A 16,289-nucleotide genomic window follows, 5' to 3' on the forward strand; every position below is an offset into this window, starting at 1 on the left:
TGGATTTTATAGAAGGTCTGCCTAAGTCTTTGGGCTACTCTGTGATTCTAGTAATGGTGGATCGTTACACTAAGTATGCACATTTTCTGCCACTGAAACATCCATTCACTGCAGCACAGGTTGCTAACAGCTTTCTGGATACAGTGGTTAAGTTACATGGTCCTCCAAACTCTATTGTCTCAGACCGAGACAAAGTATTTACGAGCAATTTCTGGCAATCTCTGTTTAAAGGTATGAATATACAGCTTAATCTCAGTATGGCATATCATCCACAGTCCGATGGGCAAACTGAACACGTGAATCAAAGTCTTGAGATGTATCTTCGATGTTCTGTATCTGCCTCTCCTACCAAATGGGCCATCCGGTTGCCGTTAACAGAATACCGATATAATACTACCTTTCACACTGATATTGGTTGTTCTCCTTTTAAGGCTTTGTATGCTGTTGAGCCCACCCATGGTCTTTTCCCTGCTAGTGCACCTGCTGACAATCCTGAGGTGGCTACGGTGTTGTACCAGAAACGTCCATTCTCCGACGTGCATCCGCGTCACGTCCAGCACGTCGCTGACCACCTGGCACAACAAAACGGCCGACAGCGCACGTACCGCCGGACGCTCTCCACCTCGGCGTCCGTGCCTCCCCCGAGGATTGCTCGGGACACGGCCGCGGCCTCGATGAGCCGCGTCGTGTTGTGCACATGGATGTACTCCAGCATGGCGAGACTGACACGCCCCTTGCACGCACTATGCCACAGTCGTCATTTAAGGGCGCTTCGTAGAGACATAATTTTAAAATGCCCTAAAATACGAGTTTAGGAGGCACCTCGATATTATCGCCTCAAATTATCACAGATTCCGGGCCCTTTAAGAAAAGTAAAATGCCTCAATATTATCGTCTCAAATTATCACTCAATATTATCGCCTCAAATTATAACGGTACATATACACAATGTATGTACATGTACGCTAAGTTAAGAAAACGGTGTGCTAAACAATAGCACTGAGCTTTTTGTCATATAACTAATTATTAGAAATTCTCTACACAGTTTATTTTTTTTATAATCGTATTAGGTCAACTACACTGATTTTGGTATAAGCGTATGATGTCAAGTACACCAAGGACACTCTAGCAGCCCAACCCATAATGGACATGAAAAGTGTTTGTTTATGGACATGAAAAGTGTTTGTTTTGGTCCGTTTGGATGATGGCGTGGACACTCTTGGTGCTACTGTCCGGCCTGTGTCCGTTTAGGTCCGCAAGTGAGCCCGATGATGTGACACATTCCAGGCGACCAATATGGCCTGGACTTTTCTTTTTCTTTTTCCTCCATTTCAGTAAATGTATGTCCATACTAGCAAACGATTAGGCCACCGTATGTCCCATATTAGCAAACAAATTATCATACCTATGTTCACGCCTCACCGGCGAGGTGACGAGCGACCGTGGAAGAGGCGGCCGGCTCCTGGACGATCACGTGCTCGCCGCAGCCGTAGGCAGCATCATCGAGTTGGCGCCAGTGAAGGCTTCAGCCAGCGCCTCGTTCTTGAGTATCATGATGGCTTGGCTGGCGACTTGGGCTACCTCCGCTTGGGTCATCTCCTGCACCGCGACAAGCCGATCCTGAGCCAGTTGTCGGTCGACGGCAACGGTGGCAGAGGCGTCGGCCTCTAGCTCTCGATGGGTCTTCTTTGCCCACCGTTCCGCCCTCTTCCTATTCTCGGTGGCCCTCTCCTCCGTCATCAGATCCTTCTTCAGTTTCTTCAGCTTTGCGGCGGCAGTGGGGAAGGGACGAGGGTGGTGGCTCTATGGCGAGCTCGGGCGCAAGACGTAGTGGAGAGGTGGAAGAAGAGGTGAAATGGGGGGATGGGCCGCAAACATGAGGATAAGGGGAACACAAGGGCAAGCAAGCGCATTGTCCGTCCATTGTCTGGGCAGACGCAAAACCCATCCCAAATTAGAGTCCGAAATGGGCCGTAAAACAAAACGGATAGGCTAGGAAATGGGTTACCGCGTTGGGCCATGCGTTTTGTCCGTACGGACATAAACGGACACATCCAGACATTTTATTTTTCCACATGCGCACCCCCACGTATCCCTCATTATCAGTTTTTGTCTCGCCCCCCCCCCCTCCCAAGGCCCCAACACACGCCTCGGTCCTCTCCTCGCGCTGCTGCCGCCACAATCTCCTGCGAGGGACTTCATGTTGCAAGAGGGAGGCCGGATCTGTGCCGCCTAATCTTCTTATGACCCAGATCCGCGCCGCCACACCTCCTATGGTCATAATCCCCGCATGCTACAGTCACGCGCGTCCCCTCGCACCGCCGCTGTCATAACTCGTACCCTACTGATCGTCACTCGATGCAGGGGCACATATCGACGCGCCGTCAGGGAGTTGACGCCACCAAAATGTTGGGGTTTTTTCTTTTTTTTTAAGAAAAACTTGAAAACAAATGTTGAAAACAATGGAATAAAAAATTGAAAAAACAAAAGCTAAAAATGAAAAATTGGAAAAAGCAAACACTAGAAATGAAAAGTAAAAAAAATGAATGTGAAAAAAGCAAATGCTAAAAATTAAAATTTGACAAATTCAAAAGTCAACAAAATGAAAAAAAAAGGGACGGAGAAAAGAAAAAGAAAACTTTGACAACCCAACACAGTCAATTTCCATCACTCGATTAGAAAAAAGAATTGACCCCGTTTATAAAAAACCCGGCCTGAGAACCATACAATGTACGGCTTATTTTAGGAAAGTCGTGCAAAAGGCAAAACTGAAGAAACACAACCGACAAAACGAAACCCTCCAGTTCCAATGACGACACCGAACAAGGAGCAGATCCATGCGCAAAGGTACTCAAAACTGGGTTTTTCCAGCGAAGAGCCGCCGCCACCACCACCACCAACCCCCCACCCACACACACACACAACGCGCGCACACACACCCCTCACCCGATCTGCAAGAAAGAACGTCCTAGCAACAAGAAGAACTCGAGCTCACTAGATCCAGGTAGACGATGCCACCAGGCTCCTTATGGAACAAAACAGACGACGACTGGGGGATGTGTGAATGTGCACGCTAGACGCTACGGGAGAGCATGGAGTAGGGGATGCAGGCTGCTTCCCCCTCCGCCCCACTTCGTCCCACTGGGAGATAAGGTCGGGATCCACCATGGAGAATTGCATCGGGGGACTGCTCTGTTCGATGGGAGAAATCGTACAGGAATTACACAGAAAGAATCTACAATGCCATTCACTAACTTTGCACGGAAAGAACACATATTCTCTGTACCGAAATTTACAGGTGAGATGGCTGTATGATATAATTAGAATATAGTGCCGGCGGAAATCAGTTGCACTTATACCACTGCACCAGGACGAGCCGGGAATCCAAGACCTTGAAGTGCAGGTATGTTGTGCAGATCCTCGCTGGAGTGAACAGGAAGAAACCAGAACAACTTTTTGGTGCCAAAAACCTGCAGTAAACGATATTTCAGACGGTAGGGATGGAATTAAAATCGGACAAATGAAAATGCTGGGAAAAGAAAAAACCTGCTCCAAGTTTTTTCTCCATCCTAGGTCATATTGCCATGAGACTGTTTTCTTTCGCTCATATACCTGTAATAAATTTGAACCCACACAAAGCATATCATTTGGGCATGCCAACAGCACAAGCCAGGACCCAACAAAAATTATAGCCAACCTGATGCTCTGTAGTTCATGAAAGAAGTTCAAACTGTAGTGGTGAGTTTAACTAGCAAACCAAGGCTGCGGAAGAATAAGTTATGAAGTACCAACGCAAATGAGCTGTGCGGTATTATTTGAACACTGGGAGGGCCTTCTGGGAGCGAGTGGTATATATAGTTCTAAGTTTAAAACAGAAGGGAAATATATTTATTGGAAATAGATAAAGCATCCAAATCTAGGCACATGATGGTCATAATCAGCCTGCAGATAGATCTATAACTCAATATAAAGGGCACAACAGTTTAGCTGTTCAATTAAGAGATTTAGTGCCTTATGAACTGTGGCGAGCATGAAAACCAGAAGTACTCACAGTACAAAGCATTACCTCTATAGATGTTGTATTACTCGCAACAAGAGATGTGTGCATGCCTATGAAAATGAGGAGGCTCAACGCAAATGCCAAATTAAGAACTGCCATAAAAGCGCACATGTAGGGTAAGTACAACCGCACAACTTGAAGGTAAGTAGATACCAAGAAAGAGACTAACCGAAAGCAAGAAATAGAATGGCAACATCGCTGGCTGAGCTGGAACGCCTACTTTCATCTCGGAAGAAGGTAATAAAGCTTGGAAGTAGTACTAATGTATCCAGCACAGTCTCAAGGAAAGTATACACCTGTAATACAAAGAATATGCACTTGAATAACAGTTAAACAAGAAACTGTAGAAGACCATTATACAAAGTGTAACAAGAAGACACTAGACACAAAAAATAATTATAAGTGATCTGGTGTGTAATTTGTCTGTGCTCTTATGATTTGTAAGGCTTGTTTTGCTTACGCGAAGCCAGAGCTCTCTCACCAGCATAAAGTATACAGTACAAGGATTGTTAGCCTTTGCAAAATTAGCACACAAGACAGTGTTGAAGGATTTGGTTAGAATATATAGGTTCGATCTAGACAAAAATAAAATAAAGCTGAGCATGCGGGATCAACATTTTTGTCTTAGTCTTTTTTGCAACCAATGAATATTTCTGTGCCTTCCTTTTTGCTACCTACATAATTTGCTGGTTAAAAAAAATACAAATTAGCAAATCCAACCTTTGAATAACATGTAAAATCTGGTGATGATTGGTGCATGGACATATCAGATAATATCACCATTGGTATTGAAATCCTTTCTACCATAGAGAAAAGAGAACACAAAAATGTGGCTACAACAAAATGGCAACACCATAACAAGCCAATTGGTGGCATCAACTTGTTTTATATGTGTGCGTGCCTTATTAATTTGGAAGGAGGGAGTGCTGATTTATTATTTTTTGTTACGTTAGGATAACATTTCGTGAAGATGTTATCTGGCTAAAACTGTCCTTTAGTGATTCTACCATTTTGAAGTGTTTTTTCACAAAAGTGGCAATTACCATTTGTAAAAGCATTTTTCATTGCCCTCTTCACCTATTCTAACCGTTCAAGATTTAGGTTCGGGCATGTACAATGGTTGATAAGGCCGCCTTCTTTTTTCTGTTCCACGTCACTTACAAAAGACAACAAAACATGTTGTACAACAGGTCTTCTCTTAGTGCCATATCTTACAATTAATGCTTAGATGAATAAAATTAAATAAATACTCCCTCCGTCCCATGTTAAGTGACTTTCTATTACATGTATCTAGACACTTTTTAGGCATAGATACATCCATATTTGGGCAAATTTGAGTCACTTAATATGGGACGGAGGGAGTAATTGTTAAGGAAAGGTGAAATCTAGTACAATGGAAATTTGTCTTTTCTTTGTCTTATTCTTCTTGTGAAGAGATTATCTCTTAGCTAAGAGAAGGCTAATGCCTTTCTTCATTCCTCTCTCTTCCACCTCAACAATTATCCTACGTGGCATCGTTAAGAAAAGGCCGACATCACCCCATTGTACACGCCCTTATGAGCCTACTAGTTCAACCAAAATCCAGTTTACAGACAAGATCCAGACAACCTGTAATCCAAACAAAATACCCCATAAGGGTTTGTTTGGACATCAAGTGTTTTATCAAAACAAGATTTTCTTGAGTTGGATTTAGGGCCTAAAACATACAAAATGTTATATTTGGCTAGGGTATTACAAAACTTGTATACACAATGTTATCTGGAGAGTCACTTGCGTGATGTTATATAAGTCAAAAGGCAGACATAGGAGAATAACTTTAGACCAATATTGTCTAGACAGCGTTTTCACAACTTGAAATCTGTAGTGTTGAAGATAAGAACAAAAAGTTCTCCCACAAAACTTTTAAACACTACCTGAGAGCAATTTATCTATAAGTGTTCCAATCATACCAGGAAAAGAAGAAAGTACTTGTAGTTCCTTGCTCCGACACAGTTTACTACCCAAACACAGTGATGATCCATTTTAAGCACACATCTGTCACCTGCATAGTCAAATACACAGGTAAAAAAGAATAGGATAGAAAGAACAGATGGCTGTAACATATTTGGAGATTATTCTAAGGGAAAAGCACACACAATTGCAGTCAGCAGTTGAGCTGTTGATATCAAATGAAGAAAGGCATGCAAATTTTTGGTGCTACACAAGAACTCGTTTGTGCTCTTTGCCACTTAAACTTTTGGCATTTCCAACAGCAGCATCGATATTCAATTCTTAATTCGTTGAAAGTAATAGTGATAATAAGATAACATGAGACCAGTTCAAGGCTCAATAACCAATGCAGCATTGCGAGATCATCCGCGTCATAACTAAGTAATATCTATTGGAGGGAAAATATTTCCCTAAAGTATAGAGATTGCTTTCAAAACAGTGTTATTGATTAACTGCCACCATGAGGAAGGCTGACTTACAGATAGAACAATGATGGCAACGTGGAGGTTTGCCATTTTGACAACGAGAGCAATATCTAGACGCATTTCCTTGCCCCTCTGACGTGAACAATGGAGGATTCACAATATCTGTAGCAACATCATTTGATATGGTCCTAGTGTTGCTCTCATCCATATCATCCTCTTCTGCAGCATGTCTCCAGTTTTCTGGTACCGCTCCAGGATCAGTGAAAACAACCATCAAGTAGCACCACAGCATCATTATTAGCTGCAGAAGAAACAAGATCCCTGAAGAAGTTTAAACAAAACAGAAAAAACACAATCATGGTCTGATTTTCTCCTCCAAAGAAAGAAAAAGTCCATGACAGTAATAAATAATTTAAAGCTTTTCATGCATTAATGAAGAAATTCATAAATGGACGACCCAAATATTCTTCTCCATATTAAATATTTCGAACTGAAACCCTGGAAGTACTCATGCAACCCAACAAAACAAAAGAATAGCGAACATAAATAATGGTGTCTCAACATCTTTAATTGAAATTATCACTGCCAGACATATCATCAAATATGGTTGTCTACTTGTCTATATGCTACCGACTTGTGTGATCAGAACATCTGACAAAAGATGTTTCGGAGGAGGATATATACATTCAGTTATTCAACGCACAAACTCAACAATAAGAAAGGTCCCTAAACAGTGATTTTGTAGGATAACGACAGTGTTTCTTATGAGCTCAAATACAGCATATTGGACTGGAAATTATGCGTCTCTCATGTGTTAATTCAATTACATTAAAACCTTGCCTGGCTCCAGCTCCCAGTTATTGGAACTGGAATCGAGGAATTTGAATCAGATTCCAGAATACCGATTCCACCCTGAATTCCACCGATCTACCCCACAGCAAAGTCAGATTCCTCCCTGTTGTCAAGCTTCATGCACTAGCTAACGCAACCAAAAGACCGATCTGATGGAAATGGCTAGGCAATCCACTTCTACACTTCAACACCCCCCTCACGTGTGACGTGGAAGACAAATCATCACGTGTAAACTCACAGGTATGACTCAAGAGGCCATTACATGGACGGAGGGGGTAACAACAATTTTTAAGATAAATTGTGAAAGCCAGGACTTGAACTTGAGACCTTTGGCTCTGATACCATGTCAAGCTTCATGCACTAGCCAATGCAACCAAAAGACCGATCTGATGGAAAGGCTAGGCAATCCACTTATACACTTCAACACCTGTAACCCATTATTTGCATAGAATGGGTGACTCCTCTCCCACCCGGCTCCTCCTTGCGGTCACATGATGGCGATCCAGCACCCTGAACCTTCATACGTCCTCACCATCCGGGGACATCACAAATCCCTGTAAGCTTCCTATTCTACATGTGCTCTCCTCCTTGGCTTCTCCTCCTTCAGCCTAAACCCAAACGATCATACCTGCAGCAGAACAACGACACCTCAACTGGATCTGGCAGCCTCAGCAGCAGAAGAAATCGTCCAGATCAAATCCAGCCTAGAGTCGCATGTGGACTGGGGAGCCTTCACTGACCCCATCCCCCACAACCACTCTGTCCACCGAGGCACCTGAACTTTATCAGGATATCTCCTAAAGCAACCTCTTCATTGGAGCTTCTCATCAGCCTGATCAGTGGAGTCTGTGACTTATGAATAAACTAACATCTCATAGTTGTGATAATTGTAGAGATGTCAAAACACGATTGAGTATCAGTATCCATACTAGTGTATGGATATATGAAGTTCATTTGCTGCTTCTGACAGTTCATGCTGCCACGAGAGCAAGAGAATAATCCTGCACTTGTTTAGTCCTAATTTGTGGTTGCAGGAGGATGTATTCGCTGGCTCTTAAAATAGTAAAGAAAAGAGTGTATTGCAGGTAACATAATGAATCCATAGATTGAAACATCTAAAGTGCGCAATGAATAAAGCAACTAAGTACAGTTCTGATGCAAATGCATTCAAGCATCTCCACATCAATGATCACTTGTTTACTTGAGTACTTGTTCTTTGATTGAAAATAAATTTGTGCCCCATGTCAGATTATCACATATTAATGTATAGAAGTCATGCTTGTTGTTTCATAATGAAAATAAATTTCCCTACACATGATGTGTGTTGCATTGAGCTAAAGAAATTTTTTTTCTTCCAGGGATGGATGAAAAACCTTCAGATAATATAGTACAGTACGAGCCTACGAGGAGTGAGGAAGGATGGACGAAGGATACACATTGGCCTTGGCCTGAGGAGGCATCATCCTACCTCGGTACCATGGCCAACCACCCATGGGAGTCAAAACTGCTGGGCGCAGTGGATGAACAGGGTTCAAGAAGTCACATCTAGAGTGGGGATTAGGAAGTGCTCCCTCGCTAACAACAAGCAGCAGCTAGTCATCTAGCTGCAGCCCAAGCGAAGAGGCTCAGGAAGTCGGTTGAAATGTTCAATAAGAAGCAGCAAGCCATCATATGGTCTATTGATTAGATGTTTACTACAAGTGATTACTGACACAAAGCTCGCCCTCAACAATCCGGTGACAGGGCTCATCCCTGACGTGGACGAGAGGCACTGAGGCTTTAGTTCATTTCTTTGACTATGTTTCGTTGCTTTACTGATAATGAGTCCATAGTGCCCTTTGATAGGGAAGACTCGACTTGACCGCCAAGAATAGAATCGCCACTTTCCTAACAAACCATATCTTTATTTTTCCTATTTAAGCTAATCGGTTTCCTAGCTAAAAAAACATATACATGCTCCTAATTCAACATATATCTTCGGTAACATACTCCATGGGATCGTCTGCCCATAACATTTGTCATGAGTTACCAACGGCAGTTCAATTAGTGGCTGCCAAAAAAGGTGCTCTCGTGTGCTCTTTGAGAAGATTTGCTCAAATGCAGCATATGGAACTAGAAATTACACACCTCTGAAGTGCTACTTAGAATCAAATTAATGTTAGTACATTACAGAAGATCGCTTCTCTCGCAAATGACCAAACTGCCTTATTTTTTAAAAACAAACACAACGTGTGTTATGGTAATTCTGATATCCAACTGCATACCTCAGATGCGCAGTTCACAAGCAAAGCATGACTAACGAATTCCTCACGGCAGTACTAAAAATAGATACCGAGAGCTTACGAGCAGGTGGAAGGCGGCGAGAACGATAGCGGCCGCAGCAACGGAGCCGCCGCCGCCGCCTAGGAGAAGCGGGCCCCAGGCGTAGACGACGACGGCGTAGTAGGAGACGGCGACGATGGCGGCGACGAGCGCCAGCATGAGGTACCCCAGGACCCGCAGCCCCGCGCAAGCGCGGAACGGGTTCACGCGGCGGAAGCACTCCATCCCCGCTGTTGCCGCCTCCGGCCAAGGTGGGGGGGGGGGGGGGGGGGTGTCGGTGGCGGCGACGGCGCGCGTGCAAGGCGGGGTTTGGTTTTGCTTTGGTACGTCGCTGCCGGCCGGGGCCCGGAGGCAAGCGCAACGCCTATTTGCCGTCTGGTGGCCTTGCCGAATACAGTACCGATTTGCCCCGGGGTGTGGGGACTTCCCGTCGTGACCACGCGCCGGATCGATTCCGTGTCTCTGCGACTTGCGACCCTTTTGCGTCGTCGTGGGGAATGGGATCCTACGCGGCTGTGCCTTTGTGGGAAACAGCTCCAACGTGTCGTGTGCGTGTGTGGGCGGCAAGGATGAACATGTGTTCACGTTCTTTGGTTCAAGATAAAAGTCCATCTGAACTTCTGGAGATCGTCACAATCAAACCTTGACCACTTTATTCCCGGTTTTCGAACCCTAGAAATTTCGGTCCATTAACCCCTTAACCTGAGATAAAGCGTTTGGTCGAGTCGGGATTGTTGGTGTGTCATGGTTTTCAATGATTAAGCACTGCATGCGGGTGCCACACGGCTATATTCCTTGCAACGGTTCGTCCTGGATCAAAAGTGGCGAAAACATTTGTGTTTCCTTCATAGTTGAGAGAGGAGGGGCGGCCGACGATGGGAGGTAAGGCGATATCATCCTCATCGGCACAGAGCGGCTGCCGATGGGAAAGAGTTACCGGCATGGAAGATAGGCGGTCACTGGTGTCGTACAAATGGCTCCGGTGGAAGGGGGAGAGTCGTGATAGGTGAGCATATCCCTAAAGCTCATGTAAAATCCCATCCTAATAAGCCATGTCAGCAATCCCGACTCATCCAACCGTCTTATCTCGTGTCAAGGAGTTCATCGACGGTGATTAATTAGGCCAGGGTGCCAAGGATTAGAAGATCAGGGTTCGATACAGACGATCTCTGCAAGTTCAGGTTTTAAAATGGACTCTTCTCTTGGTTCAAACTACACCTTGGGGTCATGGGTGGTCTGGCCTCATGATTGACTTTCTGAACCAAATAAAATATATTATTAAAAAATGAAGTATAAAAAGATTTTTATCTCAAAATTAATTGTTTTAGCGATCAAAATTATATATTTTAGTAGGTAGAACAGAGGATCTTTTTTGGCCATGGGCCGAGCCGGCTTGGGCTTTAGGATGTTCTACGCCCGGCTCAATGCTCGTTATTGTTCAAATCAACCATTATATTTGTATGTAGTTTTCTTTCAAACCATCCATTACCCTTGTACGGTTTAGTTTTTCGTAACCTTTCATGTCACTCGAGGTGATACTAATAACATTCTGCAAAATAAAAACTCAATTGCTTGAAAGTGCTTATGCACTTATTGGCGGAGACGGGCGCACATGCTTCATGGCCGTTCGTTTACTCCAGATGCAGCCAAACCGTGCGATGCTTTTAGCCCAGGTCTTCTCTTTCTTTTCTCTGGTCCACATTTTCTAGGATGGGGCCCATGTGTCAGCCGATTTTCCTGGCGTTCGTTCTCTATCCCTCCACATTTCCCCTCCCGATAGTTCGCTGTTCGCGGCCGCCTCCTCCCTCGCTGGCGATTTTGGCCTCCTCATGTTGGTGTTTTGGCGGTGTTTCTCGGCGGCGCAGCTGACTGGAACGGTGTCAAGGCCTTCCCTGCGCGCCCGCCCGCCGCCCCCTGCTGTCTGGAACGCGCGGATGGGGTCAGCAGCGCTGCAGGCTCGCAGATCAAGGTGAGCGGGCTGTTGTGCCGCGGGCGAAGATGGACTGGTCGGGGTCGGGGAGAAGTGGAGCTCCGGCGACTACGGCGTCGGCGTTGACCGGGAGAGCAAGGGGGGCAGTGATGCGTCCGTGCCGGCTTTCGTAGTGCAGCGCCCTGGTGAAGAACCACAGGAGCCTGACTGCCTGAGCTTTCACGGTTAAATCCCTCTCTCAGACCCCTCAAAATCTCCGGGTCTAAACTTGCACTCTGTTGATTTCAGGTCTAGTAGGTTTGGGGATGTCCTCAAACACGCCGATGCATCGAGCACGGAGAGCATCGAGGCGGGCAAATCTGTTGTTGCCTTGAGTTTTCAACGGTTAGATGTTTCTCAGGTTTGGGGATCTAAGCATTTTTTCCTACATTTTATGTCGATTTTCTGGTGCTAGATTTGAAACCGCCGTAGAGATGAACATATTGGGGGATAACCTATCTATTTGCAATTGTCAATGCAAATATTGTGTGTCTTATGGGTGTCAATTCATTGTTCCTGGGCAAACCATCAAATTTGCGACTTGTTTTTAGTACTGTGATTCCACCTTGACATTTCGGTTGCATGTTTGATTCGGGCGAGGTCACAACTTGCATGTTGTTTGCGATGTTCGTAGATGTTGGAGGGTTGCATTGGCCTGTTTTTGCTATGTGTACGAAAGCCGCATCGAGCTAGAAGGAGCGGATCTGAGCAGCATGGCCGGAATCGAGCGAGGCGACCTAAGCAATTTTTAGTAAAGCAATTTTTAATTCATTTTTCTCGCCTACATTGATCAAATCTTGACAAGCAAAATCTTAACCGGAGAATCGGCTAGAATCTTGGCAGGCCAAATAATACATAACCGACACGAGTTTATTTGTATTGCTAAACATTAGCTAAGTGCTGGAAAAATAAAGCTATAGCCAAAGTATTGGCTAGTCGGAGCGGTTTGAGATAAAACCAAACGAAACCCTAGCTCCGCCCGTGAACGCGAACCCACACGGCACACGTACAGCCGGACTTGAGCTAACAGTGGGCACGACACGAACGACCCAGTAGAGCAGGCGAGCAGAGCACAGTACTGTACTGGCTAATTGCGGCATCTTCAGTTCGGCACCGTCGGGCAAAGATAACAACAGTACAACACCGAGACGGCTGGCCACGAGCAGAGGCTGGCACGCGCTCGGGATCGGAGGGCTCCACTGGCTGACCGGCCGGCCTGTCGATCACGCGCTCCCCGTGCTTCCGCCCGAAACCGCTCGCATACGCGGACACACCACGCCACACATCCGCGCGCACGCATGACTCACCCTCGCCGAGACACATGGAACAGGCTGGCGTGTACCGGAAGCAAAGCGTGTACGTACACCGGCTGGTAAAGGCGTGGCCCGCCGCAGCTTTCCTTCCTCTAGCTGCGCCGTGTCCGTGTACCGTGTGTGGTGGCGTTTCTGGGTGCAACCGCACGTCACGTTTGCGGCCGGGTCGGTTTCTGTGTGGCGGGCGTTCTTGGGTGCAGCGGCACGTCGCGATTGCGGCTTCCTCCCTCGGTACGCCTCGGGCCGGCGTCGAGCGGTCGACACACAAAATTAGGCAAAGAAAAGCATGTACGACCACTTGCCTGTCATCCTAATATGTGGCCAGCATTTAAAGCAGAGTGCTTTGCTTTAAAGCAGTCGTTGCGTTACTTGCCCTGTCATGCTATTGCTGCCTTGGTTGATCAACCGTAGATTCTACGCCGGATGCCCGTTATCCGTTGCGTTACCCTTACCAGTGGGACTGGGTCGGGTATGGACTTTTTTTTTTACCCAAACAATACGGGAAGGGTATGGGTATACCTAGAAGCACAAGCCAGGCCCAACGTACAAAGCGTTCTTAGGTTGCGTTTGTTTTGGCTCCTAAGAGCAGCTCCATCAGCTTCTGGGCTGTAGAAGCTGGAGCCCAAACAAACAACATGTTTTCGGCCAGCTTCTTATAGCCGCTGAAACCAAGCGCTTCTGAAAAATGCACTGCGAGGACGAAGCTGGGAAAGAAACCCTTCTTCCAGCGGCTGCAGCTCCAAACTGACATTTTTACCCGTTTATCCTCCCACCAAACTCCATACTACGAACAAATTGCCACTGAACGGTTCATTTTATTTCAGTCGCTCCTCCGAGCGCATCGCATCGATCCCTTCGTTCTCCCCACGACCACACCCCCACCCACCGCCGTCGCCGCTTTGTTCTCTGGACGCCGGCGGTGGATGCGGGCCGCCGCCGGATCTCCGGCGACTGGCTCGGGCGACCTCCTTTGGACTGAGCTGCACCTCTCCTCTGGCCGGAACCGCCACCGCCGTTGGATCCGCGCCGCTGCCGGATCTCTAGCGACTGGCTCTGCCGCCCTTCTCTGGAAGGAGCCGCGCCACTCCTCTGGCCGGTGCCGCCTTAAGATCAGGAGAGCTCAACCTACTCGCCCAAGGTCCCGCCTTCCTCTGCTGCCGCCTTTCTAGCTTAGCTGCTGCCGCGAGGGGCCCACGCCGGCCATTGCTTCACTTGTGGCCTTGAGCGCCCCGTGTTGGCCCCCGACGCCGCTCCCACCTTTGGCCCCTAACGCCGCTACATCCTTTGGCCTCCAACGCCATGCGCCCATGCCCATCCTCTTTGATGCCAGCCTGGCCCTCCTCATTTCCCCGTTGGCATCTACTTCTTTCCCATACTCACTGTACATGTGTGGATGCGAATCACTGTGTGCGTATGCATGAAAGTTTTAAGACTTTGTGAATTAGCCCACGGTACTATGAATTAGTGTATGCATATGTTAAGATATAGCTTGTGAATTAGTGTACAAGAATTCGAGATATCAAACGACTTATTTTCAGTTAATATTGTCTATTTAGTGTATAAGAATTTGTGAAATAGCCGTCAAATTTATTGTCATATGTATACTTGTCTAAATTGTGTAAGGAAGTGAAAAAATTGATCATATGCGGCAAAAATCTGTTAAAATGGCACAATCAGCACTTATACCCAATCTACAGTACTATAGGGTCATTTAGGTCATTTCAACATATTCCAGCTGCAGTTGCAGTCGCACCAGCCGCCGAAACAAACAGACATCTAACAACTCCAACCTTCCAGTCGCAGCTGACAGCCACAGCTGATTCTGGGAGCTGCAGCTATAGAATCTGCAGCTGTGAAGGTTCAGCCCAAACAAACACAATCTTATCCTCTTCCCCCAGCGACCGTTGCTCTTCTTCTCGATCTCCTCCCCTCGGGCAGATCCACCAGGCGGCGCGCAGTCCGGCCCTCCTCCTCCCCGGAGGGAGCTCAAGGAAACCTTCGCTGCTACCCGATGCGCCACCATCTCCCTCCTCGCCGGTGTGGGATGACGTCGATCCGGGCCGCTGTCGCCTGGTGGATCTGATTTTTTTTCTTTTGAGGATTTTTTTTTCTTCGATTTGCATCATTGATTTGGATTCCATGTTCTTGATGTATGGGTAATGTGGGTAATGGGTAAAATTTAGGGAGGGTAAATATGGTGATTTCGTTGTTTGTGTATGGGGAGGGCAAATCATGAGTTAACCCAAACCCCAACGGCATCCTGACTGTAGAAGTACGTGAGACCAGGCCAGGCAGGCGCGCGGCCCGGGTGCGACGGCCATGTTGTCTGTACGCTACAAAATGCTTCCGTTAGTTATTGCCTTATTGGCCGACAAGCTATATCCAACGCGTATCTTGCATAAATTGCTAAACCTGCACTGCACGAGTATGCGGGTAGAACGTGCAGCAAAATGGGTAATCTTAACTCTTATACTTCCTCCGTCCAACAAAAAATGTCTCAACTTTGACTAAATTTGAATGCATCTATACACTAAGTCATGTCTAGATACATTCAGATTTTGACAAACTTTAGACATCCTTTGTTGGACGGAGGAAGTAAAAGAACCGTGTGGTGGTGGCTGTACGTCGCCATTTGACTGAAATTACAATTGATGCCACCACGAATGACTTTCCCGATTCCTCATTTCCAACGGTCCAATTGATGCCCCTCTCCCGACGCCGCCTTCAGGTCGCTACCCACCGAGGCCCGCGACATCTCGCTCGCTCTGGTGCCCCATCTCACCGGCTTCGAAATGGGTTATACTACAGATATAGGGAAACTTATGAATGTGTTTGAGACAGCTCCACGGATTTGGTGGAGATGCACATTCAGTGTTTCGCTTTTTTCGTGGAGCTGGAGTTGTGGATACTGGGATCAATATGGACGGGAGGGAGTATATTTTTTGCATTTTCAAATTAATCACAACTCTTGTTCCACTAAACAATGAAGCTACCGATGATCAGGTCCAAAAAATCCGTGGAGCTGGAGCTGTGCTTGACACAGAAAAATGATGCAATGGTCTAGCAATTAATAGCCTTATAGTGGACAGCATTGGATTGATAAGAAACTCAAGTTAATTGCTGATCTATGCGTGTCTGTCAATTGTGTCGTGTCCAGCTAGTCGATCCCATGATGCTACAAAAAATTTTTGAAGACAGAGAATATTTGCTAAGCAGACTGAATTCTTTTCCCATGTCTTATTAGTCAATCAATCATGTACTAGTTGGTTTGAAACTTCTTTAATATCAAGTAACCTAAGTAATTTTATTAGATGGCAATGATGTACGATTCCCTTGTGAAGACATAGTTATTTTACTAA

At 46.2% G+C, this 16,289-nt stretch overlaps 1 protein-coding gene across 4 annotated transcripts; it reads right to left on the bottom strand.

The window, feature by feature from the left end:
- Nucleotides 1-3,174: 3,174 nt before the first annotated feature.
- LOC100843917 (probable protein S-acyltransferase 12) lies at nt 3,175-10,128 on the bottom strand. Of its 4 annotated transcripts, XR_732728.3 has the most exons (8): nt 9,670-9,926; nt 6,529-6,775; nt 6,010-6,101; nt 4,230-4,356; nt 4,067-4,152; nt 3,698-3,762; nt 3,547-3,612; nt 3,396-3,470 (listed from the first exon to the last, which is right to left on the bottom strand). XR_732728.3 is itself a non-coding variant. In XM_003560191.4 (7 exons), the coding sequence occupies exons 1-7, from the start codon at nt 9,871-9,873 to the stop codon at nt 3,354-3,356; spliced, it is 939 nt and encodes a 312-aa protein (XP_003560239.2). In that variant the 5' UTR covers nt 9,874-10,128; the 3' UTR covers nt 3,175-3,353. The 4 variants fall into 4 exon arrangements, 1 of the variants encoding a protein (XP_003560239.2); XM_003560191.4 differs by lacking the exon at nt 3,698-3,762 and having other exon boundaries at nt 3,175-3,470; nt 9,670-10,128; XR_732727.3 differs by having other exon boundaries at nt 3,387-3,470; nt 3,547-3,762.
- Nucleotides 10,129-16,289: the final 6,161 nt, after the last annotated feature.

The sequence above is a fragment of the Brachypodium distachyon genome, chromosome 1, assembly GCF_000005505.3.
Source record: "Brachypodium distachyon strain Bd21 chromosome 1, Brachypodium_distachyon_v3.0, whole genome shotgun sequence".
NCBI classification, from domain to species: Eukaryota; Viridiplantae; Streptophyta; class Magnoliopsida; order Poales; family Poaceae; genus Brachypodium; species Brachypodium distachyon.

Bases quoted from the DNA above. Each gene is read 5' to 3' on its own strand.
- LOC100843917 (XM_003560191.4), bottom strand. From the start codon at position 9,873: ATGGAGTGCTTCCGCCGCGTGAACCCGTTCCGCGCTTGCGCGGGGCTG. The intron at 6,102-6,528 runs GTAAGTCAGCCT...TTGACTATGCAG, and splicing joins TTGCCATCATTGTTCTATCT to GTGACAGATGTGTGCTTAAA. The intron at 4,357-6,009 runs GTATGATTGGAA...TTTGTATTACAG, and splicing joins AGTACTTTCTTCTTTTCCTG to GTGTATACTTTCCTTGAGAC.